The following is a 23,549-nucleotide window of genomic DNA, read 5'->3' on the forward strand; positions in this document are numbered from 1 at the left end:
GAAGGTCTTTATCTCTCCTTCTATTTTTTAAAAATATTTTATTTATTTATTGATGAGAGACACAGAGAGAGAGAGAGAGAAAGAGAGAGAGAGAGAGAGGGTGAGAGAGAGAGAGAGAGAGAGAGAGCCAGAAACACAGGCAGAGGGAGAAGCAGGCTCTATGCAGGGAGCCTGATGTGGGACTTAATCCCAGGACTCCATGATCATGCTCTGGGCCGAAGGCAGTCACTAAACCATTGAGCCACCAGGGCTCCCTCTCTCCTTCTATTCTTAATGACAACCTTGTTGGATATAGTATTCTTGGCTGCCTGTTTTTCTCATTTAGTACCTTGTGTATATCATGCCAGCCCTTTATGGCCCGCTAGGTCTCTGTGGAGAGGTCTGCTGTTAATCTGATATTTCTCCCATTTTTTAAGTTAAAAATCCCATGTCTTGAGCTGCTTTAAGAATTTTCTTTTTATCTTTGAAATTTGCAAGTTTTACTATTAAATGTTGAGGTGTTGAATGGATTTTATTGATTTTTTGGGGGGAGGTCCTCTGTCTCTCTTGGATCTGAATGTCTGTTTCCTTCATCAGATGAGGGAAATTCTCACCTCTGATTTGTTCAAATATACTTTGTGGCCCTCTCTCTCTCCCAGTCTCTTCTAGCATCACAATAAGACAAATATTCTCCATTCTCAAGATATCATTTATTTCCCTAAGCCTTTCCCGATGGGTTCTTAATTGTTTTTTCTTTTTTTGTCTGCTTCCTTCTTTTCCATCAAGAAAAAGTTTTCTCTGTGTTTTCTATGTTACTCACTCTTCCACCTCATTAATCCTAGTGGTTAGAGCATCCAGTTTAGACTGCATTTCAGTTAAAATATTTTTAATTTTGGCCTGATTAGATCTTAATTCTGGGGATGCCTGCGTGGCTCAGTGGTTGAGCATCTGCCTTTGGCCCAGGGCTGATTCTGGAGTCCTCTGCCTCTCTCTCTGTGTTTCTCATGAATAAATAAAGGAAATCTTTTAAAAAAATATCTTCATTCTGTAGCAAGAGAATCTCTAGAGTCCTTAATTCTTTTTTTAAATAGAGCCACAAGTAATTTTATAATTGTACTTCTGAATTGTATTTCTGACATTTTATTTAAATCCATATCCAGCAGTTCTGTGGCAGAGAGTATTACTTCCGGTTCTTTCTTTTGTGCTGAATTCTTTGTTCTACTCATTTTGTCCAGTGCAGAGTAGTATATGAGCAAGCAGAGTTAAAAATATCAAGAACAACCTAAGTAAAATACACCCTAGATGATTCCAAAGAGGTCAGAAACCAGAAAATAAAAGAAAAAGAAGAACAGAACAAAATAAAACAAAAGGATCCCTTAAGTGAAAAATTTTAAAACAAAATAGTAAGCATTAAAAAAAAAAAAAAAAAAGGGTGGTGGTGAGGAAGTGGTGGTGGAGAGAGAATATAGTCTCCCCAACAGGACTATAGGATGATGTTCTTGGTTCTGAGTGCATTTTGTTCTGTATGTTAGAAGATACTCAATTCCAATTTTATATAAACCAGCAAAACTTACATAAAGAGTTTATGTAACATTGACCACAAAAACAGAAACAAGATAAAAGAGGGAGCTGGAATGGGAAGTGAGAGATAATATATTCTCACAGAATGAACTAACACGATGTTCCACTTGGTTCTGAGTGTATTTTGGTCCAAGTGTTAGAAGGTGCTAATTTCTGCCATTACAAAACAAAACAAGACAGAAAAAACAAAACCCCCCTAAAGCCCATAACTTGTATATCTATCAAAATTAAAATTGAATACGTTGAAGGGACTCCAATATTGAAGAATATATCTAAGACATGTAATCATAGAAATATGAAAGTCAAAAAGGAAAAAGCTTAAAAAAGAAGTTGGTAATATATTGTAGTTAAGTCAGGAAAACAAAAAAATATTGGAAACCTTTAATGTGAAATATAAAAGAACCATAGTGAAAAGGAACCTCTAATTCTATATACTATTTTCCCTCAGCCCTGGAGCTTTTCAGTGCTGCTTGTTCAGTAAACTTGCTCTTCCCTGTTCTTTCAGTAGTTCTTCTTAGGGAGGGGTCTGCTTGCATAGACTATCAGGTGTCTGTGCCTGGGTGGGGATGCCTTGCCCCTTGCCAGGTGGCCTGGGTCCCTGTGAGCTGTTTATCCTGTGAGGCCTTTGTTCCCTAGAGTCCCTGCCTCTCCAAGGTGAAAGGCGAAAAGAAGAGAGAAAAAAATGGTGGTGGCCAGATCCCCAGGTCTGGAGCCAGGAGCTCCCCACGAGTACTGAATCACATTCTTCCAGTCCACACTGGCCTAGATGCTCCTGGGGTCAGTGCAGGTGCACTGATCTGTAAATTGGAGGGTGCTCAGCAGCATGAGAGTTCTCGCTGTCCTGTGCCTTCTGGGGTCTGCCTCTCTCGAAGGGTGGCTTTGTCCATTTAGGCACCCTTGAATTGAGGGCCTGTGCCACTGTACCTGCGCTCCCAGGGACCACTTCCCTTGGAGTAAACAGAGGACAGCTGCCTCCATCCGTTGCCGGGCGCTAAGGTAAGAGTGCTCCAGTGACTATCCATGTAACTGGCAGACTTCTCCCAAATGCCATGGAGGGTTGTGGCGTTCTAGGCCTTTACTGAGACCAGACCCTGGGAATATTGAAGCTTCACTGCTCCTTTTGCAGTTCTGCCTGCTGAGCATTTTTTAGTCAGGGAAGACTGAGGCATGGATTTGTAAAATTCCTGCATATCCAGGACTGGACTTTTGTGCCCAGCTTTCCACAGCTCAGCTTTCAGGCCTGGAGGTTTGTCAAGGCTTCCCTTTAGGTCAGTTTGCCCGGCTTGCTGTGGCTCCCCTCCCCCACCTTTTTTTCTTCGCTTTCCTATCTTGTCAGAAGCCATGATTTTTCTCTCTGTAGCATTCCAGCTGCTCTCCCTTTATATCTCAGGTTGAATTCGTCGGTGTTCAGGATGATTTGAAAGTTATCAAGACAAGTTTGTGGGTCCAGTTGAATTAAGGACCCCTACTCCTCTGCCATCTTGCCAGAATCTCTTTTTCCTTTATCTGTAATTATTTTAAATGATCCTGTTTTAAATATGTATTTCAATTTTGTAAACAAATTATTTTTTGGAAATAGATGGATTATAAATTATTTTGGCAGCATACCTTAATTTATTTTAGTTTCCTTTTACTTAAATGAGTTGTAAATGAATATTTTTAAAGCCATACATGCTGTCCTATTCATCTCTCAACCCCACATATACTATGTTGGTTAGAATCCTTCCATGTGAATTATAATAGAATCTTCATTTATTAGTTCTCTTTAGAATTGCTCAATATTGGATTTGAACTAAATACTTTTTTTTTTTCAGAAAGGAATAAGGAGTGTTTTTTAAGAAGTTTTATTTAAACTCCAGTTAGTTAACATATAATGTAATATTAGTTTTCAGGCATCAAATAGTGATTTAGCATTTCCATATAATACCTGGTTCTCATCATGACAAAGCACTACTTTATTCCCATCATGCATTTAATGCATCCCCCCACTAGCTTCCTGTCTACTAACCATCTGTTTGATCTCTATAGTTAAGTCTCTTTTTCCCTTTACTCCTTTGTTTTATTTCTTAGATTCCACATATGAATGAAATCACATGGTATTTTGTCTTTCTTTGACTGTTCTCCTGGCATATTATTCTCTATCTCTGTCCATGTTGTTGCAAATGGCAAGATTTCATTGTTTTTTTAGGGCTGAGTAATATTCCATTATATATATTTATATATTTAGCATTTATATATTATTTATATATTTAGCATTTATATATTATATATTTAGCATATATATTGGAATATATATATAATATGGAAATGCTAAATATATATATATATATATATATATATATATATATATATATATATATATATATACCACATCTTCTATATCCTTTCATCAGTCAGTGAATGTTTGGGCTGTTTCCATAACTTGGCTATTCCAGATAATGGTGCTATAAACATTTCAGTGCATATATCCTTTTAAATGAGTATTTTTGTGTTCTTTGTGTAAATACCTAATAGTGTAATTGCTGGATTTTAGCGTGGTTCTATTTTTAATTTTTCAAGGGATCTCCATATTTTCCAGAGTGGCTGCACTAGTTTGCATTCCTACCAATAATGTAAGAGGGCTCCCCTTTCTCCATATCCTTCCCAACTCATGTTGTTTCTTATGTTTTTGATTTTAGCCATTCTGACAGGTGTGGTGATATCTCATCATAGTTTTGATTCATGTTTCCCTGATTACTAGTGACACTGAGAATCTTTTCATGTGCCTGTTAGTCATCTATGTGCTTTCTTTGGAAAAATGTCTATTCATGTCTTCTGCCCATTTTTCGGCTGGAGTATTTATTTCTTAGGTGTTGAGTTGTAGAAGTTCTTCATATATTTTGGATACTAACCTTTTATCAGATATGCCATTTGCAAATATCATCTCCTATTCTGTAGTTTGCCTTTTACTTTTTTGATTATTTCCTTTGCTGTGCAGAAACTTTTTATTTTAATGAAGTTCCAGTAACTTATTTTTGCTTTTGTGTTTCCTTATTCAGGAGACATATCTAGAAAGATATTGCTATAGGTTGCTATGGCTGATGTCAGAGAGGTTCCTGCCTCTGTTTTCCTCTAGAATTTTTGTGGTTTCAGGTCTCACATTTAGATATTTTATCCATTTTGAATTTATTTTTGTGTATGGTATGAGAAAGTGGTCCGTTTTCATTCTTTGCATGTTACTGTCCAGTTTTCCCAACACCATTATTGAAGAGACAGTCTCTTTCCCATTGGATAGCCTTTTCTGCTTTGTGGAAGATTAATTGACCATAGAATTTTGGGTTCATTTCTGGGTTTTTCTATCCTTTTCCATTGATCTATGTGTGTGTTTTGTGTGTGTGTGTGTGTGTGCCAGTACCGTATTGTAATATAAGAAGCCTTGTAATATAAGAAGTCCAGAATTGTGATGGCTCCAGCATCGCTTTTTTTTTAGTGTTCCTTTGCTATTTGGGGTCTTTTGTGTTTCCATGTAAGTTTTAGGATTGTTTGTTCTAGCTCTGTGAAAAATGCTGTTGCTATTTTGATAGGGATTGCATTAAATGTGTAGATTGCTTTGGATAATAGAGACATTTAAAAATATTTGTTCTTCCAATCCATGAATGCATGAAATGTCCTTCCAATTCTTTGTGTCTCCTTCAATTTCTTTTATCAGTGTTTTATGGTTTTTCAGAGTACAGGTCTTTCACCTTGTGGGTTAGGTTTATTCTTAGGTATCTTATTGTTTTTGGTACTATTATAAATCAACGATTGATTCTTTGATTTCTCTTTCTGTTGCTTCTTTATTGGTGTGTAGAAATGCAACAGATTTTTGGACATTGATTTTGTGTCCTGTGACTTTACTGAATTCATTATTGGGTCTAGCAGTTTTTTGGTGGAGTCTTTGGGGTTTTCTATATAGAGTATCATGTCTTTCGCAAATAGTGAAACTTTGTTTCCTTGCAATTTGGATGCCTTTTGTTTCTTTTTGTATTCTGATTGCTGTGGCTAGGATTTTCCATTCCAGTACTATGTTGATAAAAATGGTGAGAATGGTAACCCCTGCCTTGTTCCTTACCATAGAGGAACAATTTGGATGATATTAACTATGAATTTTTCATATGTGACCTTTATTATGTTGAATTATGTTCCCTCTAAACTTACTTTGTTAAAGGGTTTTATCATGAATGGATGTTGTTCTTTGTTAAATGCTTTTTTGGAATTAGCAGTGATTTTAAAAATTATTATTATTTTCAGCAAAGCTAGAGAAGATCTGCTGAAAACTCAAAAAGAACGGGATTTTCACCGAATGCACCACAAACGAATAGTCCAGGAAAAAACTAAATTAATTAATGACCTCAAAGGGTAAGCTGCGAATATTTGTTGGCATATTTGTTAAAGAGGTATTTAATTAATGTGAAGTAAGTTGGTTGTGTTAGAAGATTTGAGGTAAAGTAATCATTCAACATTTATTGAGTATTTATGTATGCCAGACACTATACTATGTATTTGAAATACAAAGATGAGTAAGTTTAGGCCCTTGCTGTCAAGGTTTCCAGAGACCAGGAATGTGTGATGAGGAGCAGTTAAACTAAAATAGTTGCTATGCTAACAAAGGGTGGTCACCATAGCCAGATTGCAGTGTGAGAGGGTTTCAAGGACCTATTTCTAGATGAATTCTGAAGTATAAATTAACAGACTGAGGGAGCAGGGTGTGCTAGACAGATAGTACAAACTGTGCAAAGCACCAAGTCATGAAGGAATATGGCATATTCACCGCATTATATGCATAGAGAATAAGGTGCAAAGCAACTTGATAAGAGTGAGGTGGAGAGAGCGAGCATATATTGAATGACCTTGTATTTATGCTAAGGTTTTTTTAGAAATTATTTTAAAAATATCAATTCAGATTTATTTTCTCTCCTCCCTTCTTCTTACTTCCAAATTAAAGAATTCCTCCAATAAAAACAAAAAAACCAAGAAAACCATTTTAAATCCTTAAAGAAAATTTTCCTTTATTTTTTCTAGGGCAGTGCTATTCAATAGAACTTTCTGTGATGTTATAAATATTCTATATGTGTACTGTCTAATACAGTAGCTATGAAGTCACATGTACTGTTAAGCACAGGCCATGTGACTAGCACAACTAAGGGATTAGATTTCTAATTTAATTTAAGTTTAATTAAGTTTAAATTTAAATAGCCATGTTTAATTATAGCTACTGTATTGGATGACACAGTTTAGGAATGGTAATGACAATTACTGTCTTTTGCAGGTGATTATGGTTATTTTAGCTATTATGACTTCTAAATCATAGGCTGTCCCACAAAGCTTTAGAATCAATGTACTCTTAAACTTAATAAATAGTAGAAACTAGAATTATTTTTACTTTTGTTAAATTAAATGTCTGTAGGAATAAAACACCATTTTAAGAGGGATTGCATTAACTTAGAAAAAAGGACTTTAAGAATGTTTATTCTTTGACTTTAAGCAATTCTTTTGACCTCATATTTTTGGTTTGGATTTGTTGCTTCATAAAATTGTTCTTAGTCCAGAGAAATTCAGAAAAAATGTTCAAAGTGATTTGTTTTCTTTTAACTTAAACAGTAAGTGAGAAGTAGTACAGTATAGTGGAAGGATGTTGGTATCAAGTAAACATTGGAAACCTGGCTTCATCACTTACTTTTTTATGTCTATTGTTGTTTTGTTTCTTATCCTTAACAATGTTGATAAAATATTTTGGAACTATATATATAAATACAATATCTGGAACATAAACAATGGTAATTTGTTTGCATATACCATAACATTGAAAGTATATGTTGAACATGTCCTATTTTTATCAAATTTCCCTTTTGCATTTTTATAAAGGTCTTTTCAGAACTGTATATTGTATTTTGTTTTAAAAGCACATTCTTTAAATTTGGGAATTGTTCTATATTCAGGACAATATAGGGGCCCGTGATTCCAACTGGTCATGTAGAAGTCCTTTAGAAGTAGCTAAGATTTTTCTTGTCCAAAGATAAATCATTGTTGTGCCATCATTAGCGTGAGCCACCCATTTACCCAGAGGAAAGCCCAAAGGTATTTTAGTAGTTTGTGTGTGTGTGTTATACATGCGTGTACACGCATGCATGCAGACACAGATACAATAAGTGAGTTTAAATCACAGCACATTGTTTCATGGAAGAGATCTCAGGTTTGACTCTATTCCCATTATCTGTGCTAATTCAAACAGGTTTCAATACTAAGTTACTTGGGTACATAACAATTTAAGAGTACCTTTGTTGTGGCAGCTGAAATATGGTTGTTCTCTGTTGCTGCTTGGATATTCTCTTTGGTAAATTATTTGAGCTTTTTAAATTGTTTTTTTCTTGAGCCTCTAGCTCATGTTTAAAAATATATCCTACTTGTTAAATTTTCTAGTATATTTACAGGGAATACTATTGTAATTCATTTCATGTAAAAATCCAGCATTTTCGTATTGTACTTTTTGTAATCTTCAGAGGCTCTGCTGAAGAAACCCACATTACACTGTAATATAACTACACTTGTGTATTCAGCTAGCCTTTATTTCCTCATTTAATCATTAAGAATAGTGCCTATATTTAACCATTTGGATGAATCACTAGTGTGTGTTTTATAAGGACCTAAAACAAAATTTCAATGATAATCATCAGAGTCACAAAAGAACTAGACAGGAAGTTAATTACCAGGGAACAGCTTGTCTAATAGTTGTACCATTGCATAATAAATCAACTATAAGGAAGAATGTTTTTGATGCCAGGCTAAATTAGAGTCTAAGTTCTCTATGTTACTATTTTACTAAATATTTTAATTATATATCTATATTCCTTTCACTATAAGCTGCAAAACGTCAGTCTTAATTTAAGTGGATAATTAGTTGATTTTATGTATCAATTTTATATTAGTTCTCATTTAATATGAATGTTTATTATAAATTTACTTATTTTCAGAATTATCAATGTCAAAAGTTAGAACTTATAAGCAGGTGAATTATGACGTACTTATGGAACTTACAAAACAGACACATTCTTTCAGATTGACTAAACAGAAGGTTTTTGTTTATTTCAAGTTTTTTACTTAAATTCTAGTTAGTTAACATATAGTGTAATATTGGTTTCAGGAGTAGACCTTAGTGATTCATCACTTTCATATAAAACCCAACTCTCATTACCCTTTTCAATATCCATCACTCACTTAGTCCAACCCACAACCACCTCCTCTCCAGCAACCCTCGGTTTGTTCTCTATAGTTAAGAGTCTCTTATGGTTTGTCTCTCTCTTTTTTTCTCCCTTCCTGTATGTTCATTTGTTTTGTTTCTTAAATTCCACATATGAATGAACTCCTCTGATACTCGTCCTCTTTGACTGATTTAATTAGCATAATACACTCTAGCTCCATCCACATCATTGCAAATGGCAAGATTTATTTTTGATGGCTGAGTAATAGTCTATTGTATATAAATACCATATCTTCTTTATCCATTCATCAGTTGATGGACTTTTGGGCTTTTTCTATAATTTGGCTATTGTTGACATTGCTGCTATAAACATTGGGGTGCATGTGCCCCTTTGAATCAGTATTTTTGGATCCTTTTGGTGAATACCTAGTAGTGCAATTGTTGAGTCATAAGGTAGTTCTATTTATAACTTTTTGAGGAACCTCCATACTGCTTTCCAGAATGACTGTACCAGTTTGCATTCCCACCATTCCCAGTGTAAGAGGGTTCCCATTTCTCTGCATCCTTGCCAACAGAGGGTTTTCTTGAATGCTGTTTCCATGTTATATTTTCATGGTATTCTATATGATGTTAATTCTTTGGATAGAGGATTATCAAGTCATATCCCATGAATGAGTTAGATGCTAAAGTTAGTGATTATAGAAAAATTATGCCATCAGTAATAGTAATCCTTCAGTTTGTCCCCAAATTACAGCACACATTATTTTGTGTATCTAACTCTGTACTTGAATATGTGTTTATAAATACATAATATTCATGGAAGTGTGCAGCACATTAAACATAGTAGGATGCAGCCAAAGCAGTGTTTAAAGTAAAACTGATAGTTTTATTTTATTTTTTTTAAATCGATAGTTTAAAATGCTTATATTAGGGAAGAAGAAAATTTTACATTAATAATCTAATTTTGTACCTTAGATGCTCAAAAAAGAATTAAATGCGGAGAAAAAGAAGTGTAATAATGAAAAAATCAGAAACCAATAAACTAGCAAAGGGATAAGCATAAAATGTCAACAAAATCATATTGTTTGAAAAATATAATAAAACTGATAGTTGATAATAAAATTGACACGATTAGATAGACTAATCACCAAATGTTGGCAGAGAAGTAGAGTAACTGAAGCTGTGATATGTTGCTGTTGGAAGTGTAAATTACAACTCAGTAATTCAACTCTTAGGTATTTTTTCTAAGAGAAAGAGAACCAAAAACTATCTTGACTCTGTGTAAGAACGTTCATAGCAACCTTTTCATAATGGCCCCAAGGTGTAAACAAATCAGTTCTTCATCAGCAGAATATTGAATAAATACATTGTAGAATATACACACAGGGGAATACAACTCACAATAAGAGGAAAGGAATTACTGTTACACACAACAGGCTGGAAGAATCTAAAAAACATGCTGAGTGAAAGAAGCCAGTTTCTGGCTTCATCGAATGAATTTGGAAGTTTTCCTTCCTTTCTATTTTTTTTGTAATAGTTTGAGGAGAATGAAGAACATAACTTTTCTTTAAATGTTTGGTAGAATTCGCCTGTGAAGCCATTTGGTCCCAGACTTTTGTTGTAAGGGAATTTTTAAAATTCAGTTTCTTTGCTGGTTATCAGTATGTTCAAATTTTCTTTTTTCCTGTTTCAATTTTGGTAGTATAAGTTTCCAGGAATTTATCCATTTCTTCCAGGTTATCCAATTTGTTGGCATATATATATATATATATATATATATATATATATATAGTTTTTCATAATCTCTTAGAATATTTGTATTTCTGTGATGTTGATTGTTACATAAGAGAATGTATTCTATGCTTCCAAATATATGAAGTTCTAGAATCTCCTGAGGTATTAGAAATGCTCTATATTTTAATAGCCATGTGGACTGCCTGGGCATGTGTACTTCTGAAAACTCTGAACTGTAACATTTTAAGCTCTGTATATATTACTCCAGGTAAATTACACTTCAGTAAAAAGGTAAAAAAAAATATTTTGAAGGCATTTTCAAGTAAAATAGTTTCTTAAAGGTGCTTATATCATATGTTGAGTTGAATTATTTTTCCTGTGAGAGAATATATTTTTATACTTTTCTTAATATAAGTTAATTAAACTTGTTTTTAAGACCATCCTTTATTTTGATGTGAATGACACTCTTTGTATTTAATTTTACATTGTTTGCAGCCCTTGTCTTTTTGACAATTGTTTCTGAACTGATTATAGAAACTGCAAATTTTTCCCTGAGTGAATAGCAATCTTCTGAGTACATGCTTGAATATAGCAAAAGTGTTGGTAGGAAATGGAGAACTAGTTAACTCAAAAGATTATCTGACTTCACGTTCCTACCATGTTTAGGGAAGTAGCATACTGAGTAATATTTCTGGCAATTCTTGGCTTGTTGTGTTGACCTTTTATGGCCATTCATTTTTTATTCAACTGCAAAAGAAGAGAGAGAAAAAAGGTTAGATGTTAGATGGAAATCACTGATTTAACTCAATTACCCTTTAAGATGCCCTTTATTTTTCATAGGTTAAAGTTACATTATGCATCGTATGAACCGACTATCAGGGTGTTACAAGAGAAGCACCACACTTTGCTGAAGCAGAAAATGCTGACCTCTCTGGAAAGAGACAGAGCAGTTGGGCAGGTAAAGAGGCCATTAAAGCCACCTTAGAATGAGTTTTAACCATTTATTTTTTAATAAGTAAAATATTGGTTTTGTTTCTGAGATAAACTTATTTATCTATTTTTATTTATTTATTTATTTTTAAACCTTTTTCTAAAAGATTTTATTTATTTATTCATGAGAAACACAGAGAGAGAGGCAGAGACATAGGCAGAGGGAGACACAGTCTCCATGCAGGGAGCCTGATGTGGGACTTGATCCTGGGACCACAGGATCACTCCCTGAGCCAAAGGCAGATGCTTAACCACTGAGACACTCAGGTCTCCTTGTTTCTGAGATAAATCTAAAAAGGTTTTCAATAATTATGTTGTAAAAAAGATTCATTTGGAAATATTCATAAAATTATTTTGTTCATTTTAAACCTATGAAGATTATTATTAAGCTAAATATTGATTAAATCATAGATTTATAGGAGATTAATAAAGTATAGTTAGAGGAAAAAACTCAGCCATTGCAGTTAAACTTGGTTTTAAATGCTAACTTTGACACCTATAAACATGGACCTTGAACACTTTGAACTCAGATTTCTTATATATGAAGTATAACCACAATGACCTGCCTTTTAAAAATATTGTTGTGAAATCTTCATGAGATAATTAATGCTCCCTGGAATTTACCCCCAGATGCATATTTGGCATTCCCAGTTACAGACTCAATTTTCAGTCATTTCTACTGTTGACATCCTTTTCTGTTCTTCCCGGGGTTTTTTGCATAGGCCAGTGATGAGGAACTTCTGGTATAGAATTCAAGAAAGGGAAAACAAAATATTTATGGGCCACTTAAAAAATATGTAACAGTTTATTAGAAAATATAAATGTGAAACTATGCTTAACATTCTTTTATTGTTATCCGGAGATTTTCATTTTTGGCCAAACTTTCCGAAACTATGATAGCTTTCATGATAGTTATATTCTTCCTTGAATGATTTTACTGTTAAAACATGCTTTAGTCAAGTTGTATTTTGTCTGTTTGTGAATATAATTCTTAGCTACTAAAATGCAAAACATTTCTTGTGTCTCCACGCTTCTTTATGCTTGAATTTTAATTTTGTATTCTTGAATGTCTGAATTGTAGTATTGGTAATATTGCATAAAAAGAGTTTAATAACATTTTACATTTTTGTGGCATTATATTTCAAAGCTTCAGAATTTCATCTCCTTGCTCCTTTTCATCTAACTCCTCTCCCCAGTCTCCCAACAAAAGGCACAACTCTTGGAGTACTTCAAGCTAGATTGAGGTTGCTTCTACTTCTTATCTTGCCACAAGCCCAGCTTAGACTTTTGCTACCCATCTTACTCTCTTTCTTCCCTGGTCTCATGCTTATCTCACTATTATCCTTCTCCAGGGAGGAATCCATCAGTGATCTGGCTACATATTCCCAAGAGATCATGTATACTTTGCTACCTCTCACAGATTACTCAGTCTGAGTTTCGCTTTTCAAGGATACCAGGGCCTTCCAGGAATCTATTGCTGGCAAGTGCTTACATTCCTCTCTAGCTTGTTGATTTCTACATCTGCAACCTGTCCTGCACTGGATTTACACTTATCTTATTTGTAATTTGGGCTAAGTTATCTTTCTGAAAAGGCCATCAATTTCCCTGTCTTTATTTTTATTTTTTATTAATTTTTCCCCTGTCTTTGTTTTTTTTTTTTTTAATTTTTATTTATTTATGATAGTCACAGAGAGAGAGAGAGGCAGAGACACAGGCAGAGCGGAGAAGCAGGCTCCATGCACCGGGAGCCCGATGTGGGATTCGATCCCGGGTCTCCAGGATCGCGCCCTGGGCCAAAGGCAGGCGCCAAACCGCTGCGCCACCCAGGGATCCCTCCCCTGTCTTTAATATGAGGTGAATTTATGAGGTTAGATCAAAGGCCATTTTGAGAACATATTTAGGTCACTTATACTCTTTGGATTTCAGATTGTTTCTTACTGGTTTAGTTAGAAGAACTAAAGATTGGGAGTGGTAGGTATGAGTTCCAGGTGTGCTACACAGAGGCCATGTAAGCGTTCAGGTCATTTTACCTATATATCTGTTTTCTTACCTATTAAACAAGATCAAATTACTTGCCTTATGTTTGATATGTATCTAAAGTGAAAACTTGTTTAAAAATTAAATCATTGTCTATAGGAAGCAGGGTTCAGTTTTGCACACTATTTTTCATGTTAGCAAAGAATTATATTTTCTGCAAGTTATTTTATCTTTGAACCCCTATTTCTGCTAGCCTTAGCCAAGATTTCCTAAGCAGGTGCACTTATGTATTCACAGGGCCTGAAGCCTACATGCTGGCCCTCACTTACTAAAGTGTACTGTAACTATTTGGTCACATTCCTGATGTTGAAGTGCATGGTTCTAGGTCATTCTGTTGAGTGTGAATCTAAGATACCTTGCTAAATCCATAGCCTCTGCTACAGCATCTGTGAGATTCTTAATATCTGTAGCCTCATCATTCTGACTCCTCTTTTTTCTGGTTAAGTGCTTCAGATGGTAACATTTACATGTACTTCACTGAGATAAATGGAGACTTCTGATTTTTCTATACTGCTAATTCAAGTTGTAGGCAATTTGGAAATCACTTAAGGTCTAAATACATAGACACACTATCTTCAGTCAATTTCCAGACACTACCTGAAGGATAGTGTTTTTCCAGCACAGTGCAAAATATGAAGGTCTTTTTAAGGTACTGTCAATTTTCTTAGATTATTCCCTGAGAAGCTAGAGCAAGTTTAGTCTATACTTTAAATATCTTTGAATTATCTGACTTTCTGTGTCCTTTGTATCCAGCTAGCTGAGTTGGATTTTTAGCTTGAGAGGTAAATGGGTCACTCATATCTGAATTCTTACAGATTTTGTTCAAGATCCAAAATGGGCACAAGTGATTAATGGAGCCTATGCAGTATTGTTAGCATCCTAGTTATGAGAGGATGAATAAAATTTTAAAATGGTATATATAGTGAAAGATGGAAGACTCATGATTCTTGAATCCAGGGTGCTGAGTGGCCAGAATGACGGTCAGATAGCCCTTACTCTAGGCTAATCCTAGGATTAATTAGTACATTCCTCAAATTAGGACAGACAATATAGTCTCAGTTTTATCATCTTTTCCTTGGAGAACAAGCCAAGGTTACTGTTTAATGAGCTGAACCTTTTTGGGAATGTTTCATACAAAAAATGATTTATTACCACCCAAGTCTTTATTTTTTTTTCCTTTCCCACTGAAATATTCCTATCAGGTATACTTGGGTATTCAGCCTTGGATTAACCTTTTTACGTCAATCTATTAGTGTGTCATGAAGCTGTAGAATGAATTTATTAAAAATATTTGAGAGTGAAACTATACTAAAATACATGCAAAATTCCTCTATGATCTAACATGGAACATACATCAACTTTTGTGTGTATTTTTGATTACATCTTTTTTTTTCAGTGTCTGCTTTATTTCAGTGATGCTCTGAGAAGTCACTCCTGTTTTTAAAAAATTATTTATTTTATAGAAAGGGAGAGGGGCAAAGGGAGAGAGAGAGAGAGACAGGGAATCTCAAGCAGACAGCAGAGACAGAATCTCAAGCAGATACCCTGCTAAGTTTGGGGCTCAACACAGGGCTCTATTTCACAACCCAGGGACCATAGCCTGAGCTAAAATCAAGAGTCAGATGCTCAACTGACTGAGCCACCCAGGAACCCTTCTGAGAAGCCACTTCTAACCAAAACTTTTAAAATGTGAGCTTGGAGTAGTAAGAACTATCTTACAATTTTTATCTATATTCCTAATCATCACTTCTTTAAAAACCTTACCTTAATGAACATTTAGTTCACTATCTTTCTCTTTAAACATATAGATCTTTCTAATATCTTGCAAGAAGAAAGATTAGCATTTAGAATTTTTTAATGATATTCAGTTTGTATGTAGAAGTGTGAAAGTATACTGTGAGATGACGAAAATCTAATAAGGAGTATATGTTTTCAAATTCTTTTGGTAGGTAATAGTATAGCAACTTTCAAATTTATTTAAATCTATGGAAAAATCTATAATTTGTTTTATAAAATTACTGAAACTGTTCAGAATTCTGAATTATAGTCCCATAATTGAAAAGATATAAAATATAATTTGTTAGTATATGTATAATAAGTTACTTTTTATCTTTTGTTTTATCATGGGGCTCTAATTCAGGAGGTATTCTAAAAAATAAATGTATATATTTTCTAGGTCAGCCTGCTGAGAGAATCTAGAAGTAATGACACTTCAATAGCAAATGAGTATACCCAGTGCATAGATAACTGTTCTAATACCATTCTGCAATAAAAAGAAGTTAGGGCTCCTTGGGGAAGTGGCTGATTATAGGCTGGGCAGGGAAAATAAAAAATGAACCTGGAACATTTGACCCATTTTGTTGCACTAGAATGCTAGGAAATGCTTAGAAAGTAAAAGAAAAAAAAAAGAAGAAGAGAAGAGACTGAACAAAACATTGGGGTATGTCAAGGGACGATGGAACTGTTGTGGGCACTTCCTAAATGAATCGACAACCAAATTTGGTTTGAATGTTGAGACTACCTCTGGTATACACACAGCAAGAAGGTATGCAAACATTTACATTACGTAATTGAGCTCTGTGGGGATAACAATACATGCCTTACATGCAGGTCTGAAAAGTCTTGAGACATCTAAGGAAGGAGACTGGCTTGGGGTTTTTATTGTGGCTAGGGTTTGGGAACAAGATTAGAGTTTCTATGTGGGAGGAGGGGCATATATTGCTTGAATCTCCCACCAGTGGTAAAAGAGGAAGTATCCAGGGTTTCATATCAAATGCTTGTTCAGATATGGGGCCCTAAGGGAAGTAGGAAGTAAAGCTTAAAAACTGTTAATAGTCAAACATCAACAAATGGAGTTGTTACAGGAATCATCCTGAAAGAGCTCCCAAGTGGTCAAATTTTGAACAATTTGAGCAACAAAATAAATAATACAGTATGGGATTATAACCTACAGTATGAATAAATACAAGTTCATAATGCTATAAATAAGTGGATGAATATGTAAATGGAGAAGAAGAAAAATATTTCTCTCAAAGAATCATCTCAAATATTGTGTAGATAATTTTTCCCTCATGGAAGTGGAGTTTAACACCTCAGCTGTTCATTTTTGGCCATACTTGTTGACTTGCTTCCACAAGTACAGTGGAAATGGAGGAAAGTAATTTTACAGTGGAGAAACCTGGCAACTACGACTTTAGGAAGGTGACCAAGGTTAACATCATCAGTCTTTAATTATGTTGATAAATACCCTTGTGAACTAACAATAACACTTCTACTCTGTGGTCTTCCTTCTCAAAATCTGTAGCTCCTATCTAACCATGAAAAACTATTAGGCAAACCCAAATGTATAGATACTCTCCAAAATATTACCTGACCAATACTCCTCAGAATTGTCAACATCATCAAAATGAGGGTAAGTCTGAGAAACTGTTCCAGTCTAGAGGAAGCTAAGAAGACATGATAACTTTGATAAGTTCTTTATAGATTTTGGAAACTAGTCCTTTATCTGATAAGTATTTGCAAATATCTTCTCCCATTCTGTAGGTTGTTGTTGTTGTTGTTTTTTTTTGTTTTTTGTTTTTTTTTTTGGTTGACTCTTTCCTTTGCTGTGAAAAAGCTTTTAATCTTGATGAAGTCCCAATAGTTAATTTTTGTCTTTGTTTCCCTTGCCCTTGGAGACAGTTCTATTAAGAAATTGTTGCAGCTGAGGTCAAAGAAGCTTCTGCCTGTGTTCTCCTCTACGATTTTGATGCATTCCTGTGTCACATTTAGGTCTTTTATTCACTTTGAGTCTGTTTCTGCGTATAGTGTAAGAAAATGGTCCAGTTTCATTCTTCTGCATGTGGCTGTCCAATTTTCCCAACACCATTTGTTGAAGAGACTTTTTTCCATTGGATATTATTTCCTGCTTTGTCAAAGATTAGTTGATCATAGAATTTAGGGTCCATTCTGGGTTCTCCATTTTGTTCCATTGATCTGTATGTTTGTTTTTGTGCCAGTATAATATTGTCTTGATGATTACAGCTTTGTAATAGAGCTTGAAGTCTGGAATTGTGATGCCACTAGCTTTGGTGGCATTTTTCAGCATTCTTTTGGCTTTTTGGGGTCTTTATCATTTGATTTCACTCATATGTGGATTTTAAGAAATAAAACAAAGGAGCATAGGGAAAGGGAGGAAAAATAAAGCAAGACAAAATCAGAGAGGGAAACAAACCATAAGAGACTCTTAATTATAGGAAACAAACTGGAGGTTGATGAAGGCAAGAGGTGTGGGGAGATAGGGTAACTGGGCAACAGGCATTAAAGAGGGCATGTGATGTAATGAGCACTGGGTGTTATATGCAACTAATAAATCACTGAACTCTACCTCTGAAACTAATAATACACTATATGTTAATTAATTGAATTTAAATTAAAAATAATTAAAAAATAAGAAGACATGATGACTAAATGTATCCTGGATGGGATCTTGGAACAGAAAAGGAATATTAGGAAAAATCTTGGGGAGTTTGTGTGGCTCAGTCAGTTAAGTGTCCAACTCTTGATTTTGGCTCAGGTCATGATCTCATGGTGGTGAGATTGATTCCCACATAAGGCTCTGAGTTCAACACCAGACAAGTCTGCTTGTCTCTCCCTCTGCCTGCTCATACTCTCTCTTCTCTCAAATAAATAAATAAATAAATAAATAAATAAAATCTTAAAAAGAAAGAAAAACCTTAGTCAAATTAGAATGCAATATGGACTTTGTTAATAATAATGTATCAATATTGTCTCATTACTTGGGTCAAATGCACTATATTAATGCATGATGTTAGCAGGGGGAATATGGTGCTGAATATACAAGAACTGTGTATTATATTGCAACTTTTATGTAAATCTTACACTATTCTAAATAAGTATTTAAAATTTTTATACTCCATTGGGCACTCATGAATAGATAAAAATTTTTTACTTTTTTTTTTTCCAGTCAGGCATTTCACAAACATTAATCTATAGGCTATAATTTATTATCTGCTATTTTATATTAATAAAGAAATGTTACTACTCAGTAATGGTAGGAAAAATGTATATATCTGTATATAATTAAACAGATGGTATTTTGTGTGGTATAATCACATACAGTGAGGGATGAGAGAACTCTTTAAGGTTGATTTTTTAATTTTCTTAAAGATTTTATTTATTCATGAGAGACACAGAGAGAGAGAGTGAGAGAGAGGCAGAGACACAGGCAGAGGGAGAAGCAGACTCCATGCAGGGAGCCTGATGTGGGACTTGATCATGGGACTCCAGGATCACGCCCTGGGCTGAAGGCAAGTGCTGAACCACTGATCCACCCAGAGATCCCTAGGGTTGAATTTTTTAATTCAAGTCTATTGCTTAGGAAATATAGGTAAATGATATGCTACCAAACTAACAAATGTTCTTAATTATAAAATATGTTTAATAAAACAAGGAGTGCCTATGGGTGGAAAATGAGCCAAGAGTTTCAGGAAAGACAAGTTTCTTCATATTTTACTTCCCAACTAATACTTTCCTCATCTTTTATAAACAGAAAGATGAATTAAGTTGTTGTGAAGCAATTTCAACAGAGAAGAAACTTCTCTCAAAGTAGAGTATTGAATAATTATTATTCAAAGTATGCAATAAGTATTTTGATTCAGGAAATTGTTCTGTGAAATAAATGTTTCAGATGCTTATTTAAAACGAATATCTAATAATTACCCATGAAATTGAATTTAACTAAATTATGTTTTTCTTTTGTTATAATTCATGTTTAACTTTTTTAATATATAGGGATGAATCTAAGCGGTTAATACTTTTATATCTTGCAGTTGATATTTGAACATTGCATTTTATCCAGTCCTTTTTGGGTCATTTTGTATATAACTCTGTATGTTTTGATTTTACTTTTTAGATTTCTGGGCTTCAAGCAACACTGAAGCATATGGAAATAGGGCATAATTACCATGCTTCTGCAACTAGAGGTAAAAGTAAAATGTGCTAAAACTGACATAATGTTGGTTGGTGATTTTTAAATCTGATCAGAGCTCAAAATGCTAGAGATTACCTAAAGGTGAATAAATGACATGACTATTTCACAAATCAAGTTGTTAATGAAAAGATTGAGAGAGTATAGACACAGTGCTGTATAGAGTAATTTTAGAAAAAGATATGAGTAAACTATAATGGGAAGACTTCTGTTTCTGGCCATGATGGAGTATCTGGTACCAAACTAACCTTTCAATAAAAAACTCTCAAAACTAAACTGTTTATAAGGCCGCTACTTTTAGGCATTGGAAAATAGCACAAATCACAGAAGGCAAGTGATAGAACATTTTTAAGGTGAGATGCACCATCACCATGGCTTTGCCTGCAGAAATTTCCAAACCAAATTCTATGGAGGTGGAAGTCAAGAAGAGCATGCCAGTCCTGATAAACTGCAAAGACAAAGATCATAGTTCATAGCATTCAAAGCAACTAGAATCTGTAGGAAAGTGCACTAGATAAAAAGGTTCTACAATGAGCAGGGATCCGGTTTGTGAGGGAGTTTACTATGAGTCTAGCTAGGCTATACATGTAGACTACTTGAGACTTACTAGAAAGAGGAGATTTTATAGAGCTCAGAGGAGAACAAGGATTCAATAAGTCAACAGAGATGGGAGATACTGGAATTCTGCCCATGCCTGGATGGTGAGACCTGATAAACACTTTGATAATGCCATATTAACATTTGATATAATCATAGTAAAATATTAACATAACACTTGTACTGCCCTATAAAACCAAAAACAAAGCTTACATAGAATTTCTAGGGAAGACAGAATTTGGAGTTTGAATCTTGCCAAATTAGAGAGCCTTGGGAAAAATTTAGGGCTTTTGATGGACTCACCTTAACAAAGCATAAAATTAAGCCTAGAATTTCAAGGTGATCATCAAAAAATTAAACTTCTGCTAGAAAAAAAATCAGCACCCTTTAAAGGAAAACAGTTGTCCAGAGTCTTTATAATCTATTATCTAAACTGCCTAGTATGTAATTAAAATTTTCAATACATGTTATAGAAACAGGAAAAGGTGACTCACATTCAAGACAAAAATCAAGAAGTAGAATGTTACACTGAGATTGTCCAGATGTTGGATATAGAGGATTAAAAATGCTAAAACAGGGCAGCCTGGGTGGCTCAGTGGTTTAGCGCCGTCTTCAGCCCAGGGGCGTGATCCTGGAGACCTGGGATCGAGTCCCACGTCGGGCTCCCTTCATGGAGCCTGCTTCTCCCTCTGCCTGTGTCTCTGCCTCTCTCTCTCTGTCTCTCTGTCTCTCTCTCTCACTCTCTGTCACTTACGAATGAATAAATAAAATCTTAAAAAAATGCTAAAGCAGCTATTTTGAATATGATCAAGGACTTAAAGAAAAATATAACATTGATTGATCAGATGGGACTCTTAGCAGAATGGGAATCTTAGCAGATACGTGGAAACAAAAAAAAGGAAATTGAATTCTAGTACTGAGAAGTATGATAGCTTAAATGAAAACTTTGTGTTCACAACAGTCTGGAAATGTCAGCAATGTCAGTGAATTTAAGAGACATCAATTAAAATTAGTCTGAAGAAAAGAGAAAAAAAATGAACCTATCATACATAACATATGTGTGATTGCAGTCCCAAAGGAGAAAAGAACAAGAATGGGGCATAAAAATATTTAAACAGGGCAGCCCGGGTGGCTCAGCGGTTTAGGACCGCCTTCAACCCAGGGCATGATCCTGGAGACCTGGAATCGAGTCTCAGTCGGGCTCCCTGCATGGAGCCTGCGAGTCCCTCTGCCTGTGTCTCTGCTTCTCTCTCTCTCTCATGAATAAATACATAAAATCTTAAAAAAAATTAAACAAAAGTCAGCCTAAAATTTTCCAAATTTGATATAATACATAAACTTACAGATCCCCCAAAAGCAGCTAACTATAAACCCAAAAGAGAATCAATCCTGGATACATAATATTCAAACTTATGAAAATTTAGGTGAAATAATCTCAAAAGCAACAAGAGAGAAAAAAACAGTAATGAGAGTAAAAAAGAGAACAGTAAATAAATAAAGGCTGATTTCTCTGAGAGATATTGGAGGCTAGAAACAAGGAAATGAAATTTTTATAAAAAGATTTTATTTGACAGAGAGATAGAAAGAGACAGCATGAGCATGAGGAAGAGGAAGAAGCAGGCTCAGGACCCTGAGATCATAACCTGAGCTGAAGGCAGACACTTAACCAACTGAGCCACCCAAGCACCCCGGAAATGACATTTTTTAAATGTGGAAAATTTTACATTCAGAATTCTAGATCCAATAAAATATTCTTCAAAATTTACAATGAAATACAGATACACAGACTTTTTAATTTAAATGAAAGCTAAAACATCTTGTTGCAAATCATTCTGAAGTACAGGAAATACTAAGGAGTTTCTTTGGGCCAAAAGAGAATATGCCAGAAGAAAACTCATCTCCAGGATTGAATGTAGAGACTTAAGATTGTTATATTCTGGTTAATATAAAGATTAAGTTTTTTTTCATTTTTAATTTCTTAAAAGAAAATTGACTTGTAAAAACAATGATTATTGTACATGCCTTATAAATGGGAATGTTAAGAAAATTATAATTTTGGAAGTGGTGCAAACATTTTATATCTTGATTTTGGTGGTGGTTATATGCCTGTTTTTCTTTGCCAAAACTTACCCAATTCTCTATTTAAAATGTATTCATTTTATTATATGTGAGTTGTACCTCACTAAATTTGATTTTAAAAGGAATGATGAGACTCCGAAATATAGAAAGACTGTGAAATAGTGAATTTTCTTGGTAAATATAACATCTTATTATTTACAGATGACTATTCATTATGTTCAATGATTAGTTAAAACTTAAGAGAAATAGGCAACATTCTCACATTTGAAATTTTTTTCTTAGCCTTGATTCAGTAGCTCCTATTCTAATATTTTATGTTAAAGAAATATTAGTTATACTCAGTGATGTCTAAAGACACTATGGACAAGGATATTTATTGCAGACATATCTATAGAACAAAGCAGTGCAAAACAATCTTAATCTTTAACCACAAGTAAATGTTTAAATAAATATGATTGATCATATGACTAGAAAGTCTTTAAAAATCATGCATAAGAAAACCATCATGATGTCAATAAAATGTTAAAAATAAGAACATTTATATAGTATAAGTTCATGAATATTAAATATCTGCGAAAAATGATACACATCAAAATATATACAAAATTTGCTTATGATTATTTTCTACATTTTTCCTTATTGCATTTTTTCAAAGAATATACATTTTTGTTAAGATAAAAAAATAACTTGTTCCCATATGTAAATAACTTTTAAGAATACAATCAGATGTAAATATGAAGGGATATTATCATAGCCTCAGGAGCTCTTACTTTCCAAATTACTAAAGAATGTGAAAAATAATATATAAAAGATGACTTAAAGGTTGAGGAACTTCATGATTGTACCAGTTAATCTCTATTACTCCATTCTACTCTAATAGTTTGTGATTTTTATGTATGTATTCTTGACATCTCTGTTAAAATTAATGGTTTACTGATAACTTCTTTATGAAATTATATTCTATTATTTGATACAATTTTAAATGAACACATTGTATATTTTTCTAAGTAACTTTGAAGATCAACCTTGTAAATTATTTTTGATTTGTGATGTTTTCAAGTGGCTTTGGTCAAAAGGAATAAATTTTGATCCGAAGAAATAGATTCTTTTAACTGCATAATCCCAACTACCTGAATAAAATTAATTCCTTAAATTCTGTCCTGAATGATTTTATGATCTTTATAAATATGCATTCTAGTGTTCGATATGGAACTTGAGTTCTTCTTCCCAAGCTTCTGTTGTTAGCATCTGGCTGTGTTGGATCAGACTCTGTCACTTCTCTGATTGCCTAATCAACTTGGAACCTTACGTAGCCAGGAACACTAATTTGAGGAGAAGTTGCTTTAT

General features: G+C 34.1%; 1 protein-coding gene across 4 annotated transcripts in view; it reads left to right on the forward strand.

The window, feature by feature from the left end:
* Window positions 1-23,549, forward strand: part of SPAG16 (sperm associated antigen 16) — a 938,011-nt gene that overhangs the window by 37,010 nt on the left and 877,452 nt on the right. For all 4 annotated transcript variants that reach the window (XM_041737393.1, XM_041737392.1, XM_041737389.1 and 1 more), the window contains 3 exons: window positions 5,830-5,937; window positions 11,351-11,468; window positions 19,452-19,521. In XM_041737393.1, coding sequence (XP_041593327.1) covers window positions 5,830-5,937; window positions 11,351-11,468; window positions 19,452-19,521 — 296 coding nt within the window. The remainder of the gene's footprint in view (window positions 1-5,829; window positions 5,938-11,350; window positions 11,469-19,451; window positions 19,522-23,549) is intronic.

The sequence above is a fragment of the Vulpes lagopus genome, chromosome 22 (assembly GCF_018345385.1).
Source record: "Vulpes lagopus strain Blue_001 chromosome 22, ASM1834538v1, whole genome shotgun sequence".
NCBI lineage: Eukaryota > Metazoa > Chordata > Mammalia > Carnivora > Canidae > Vulpes > Vulpes lagopus.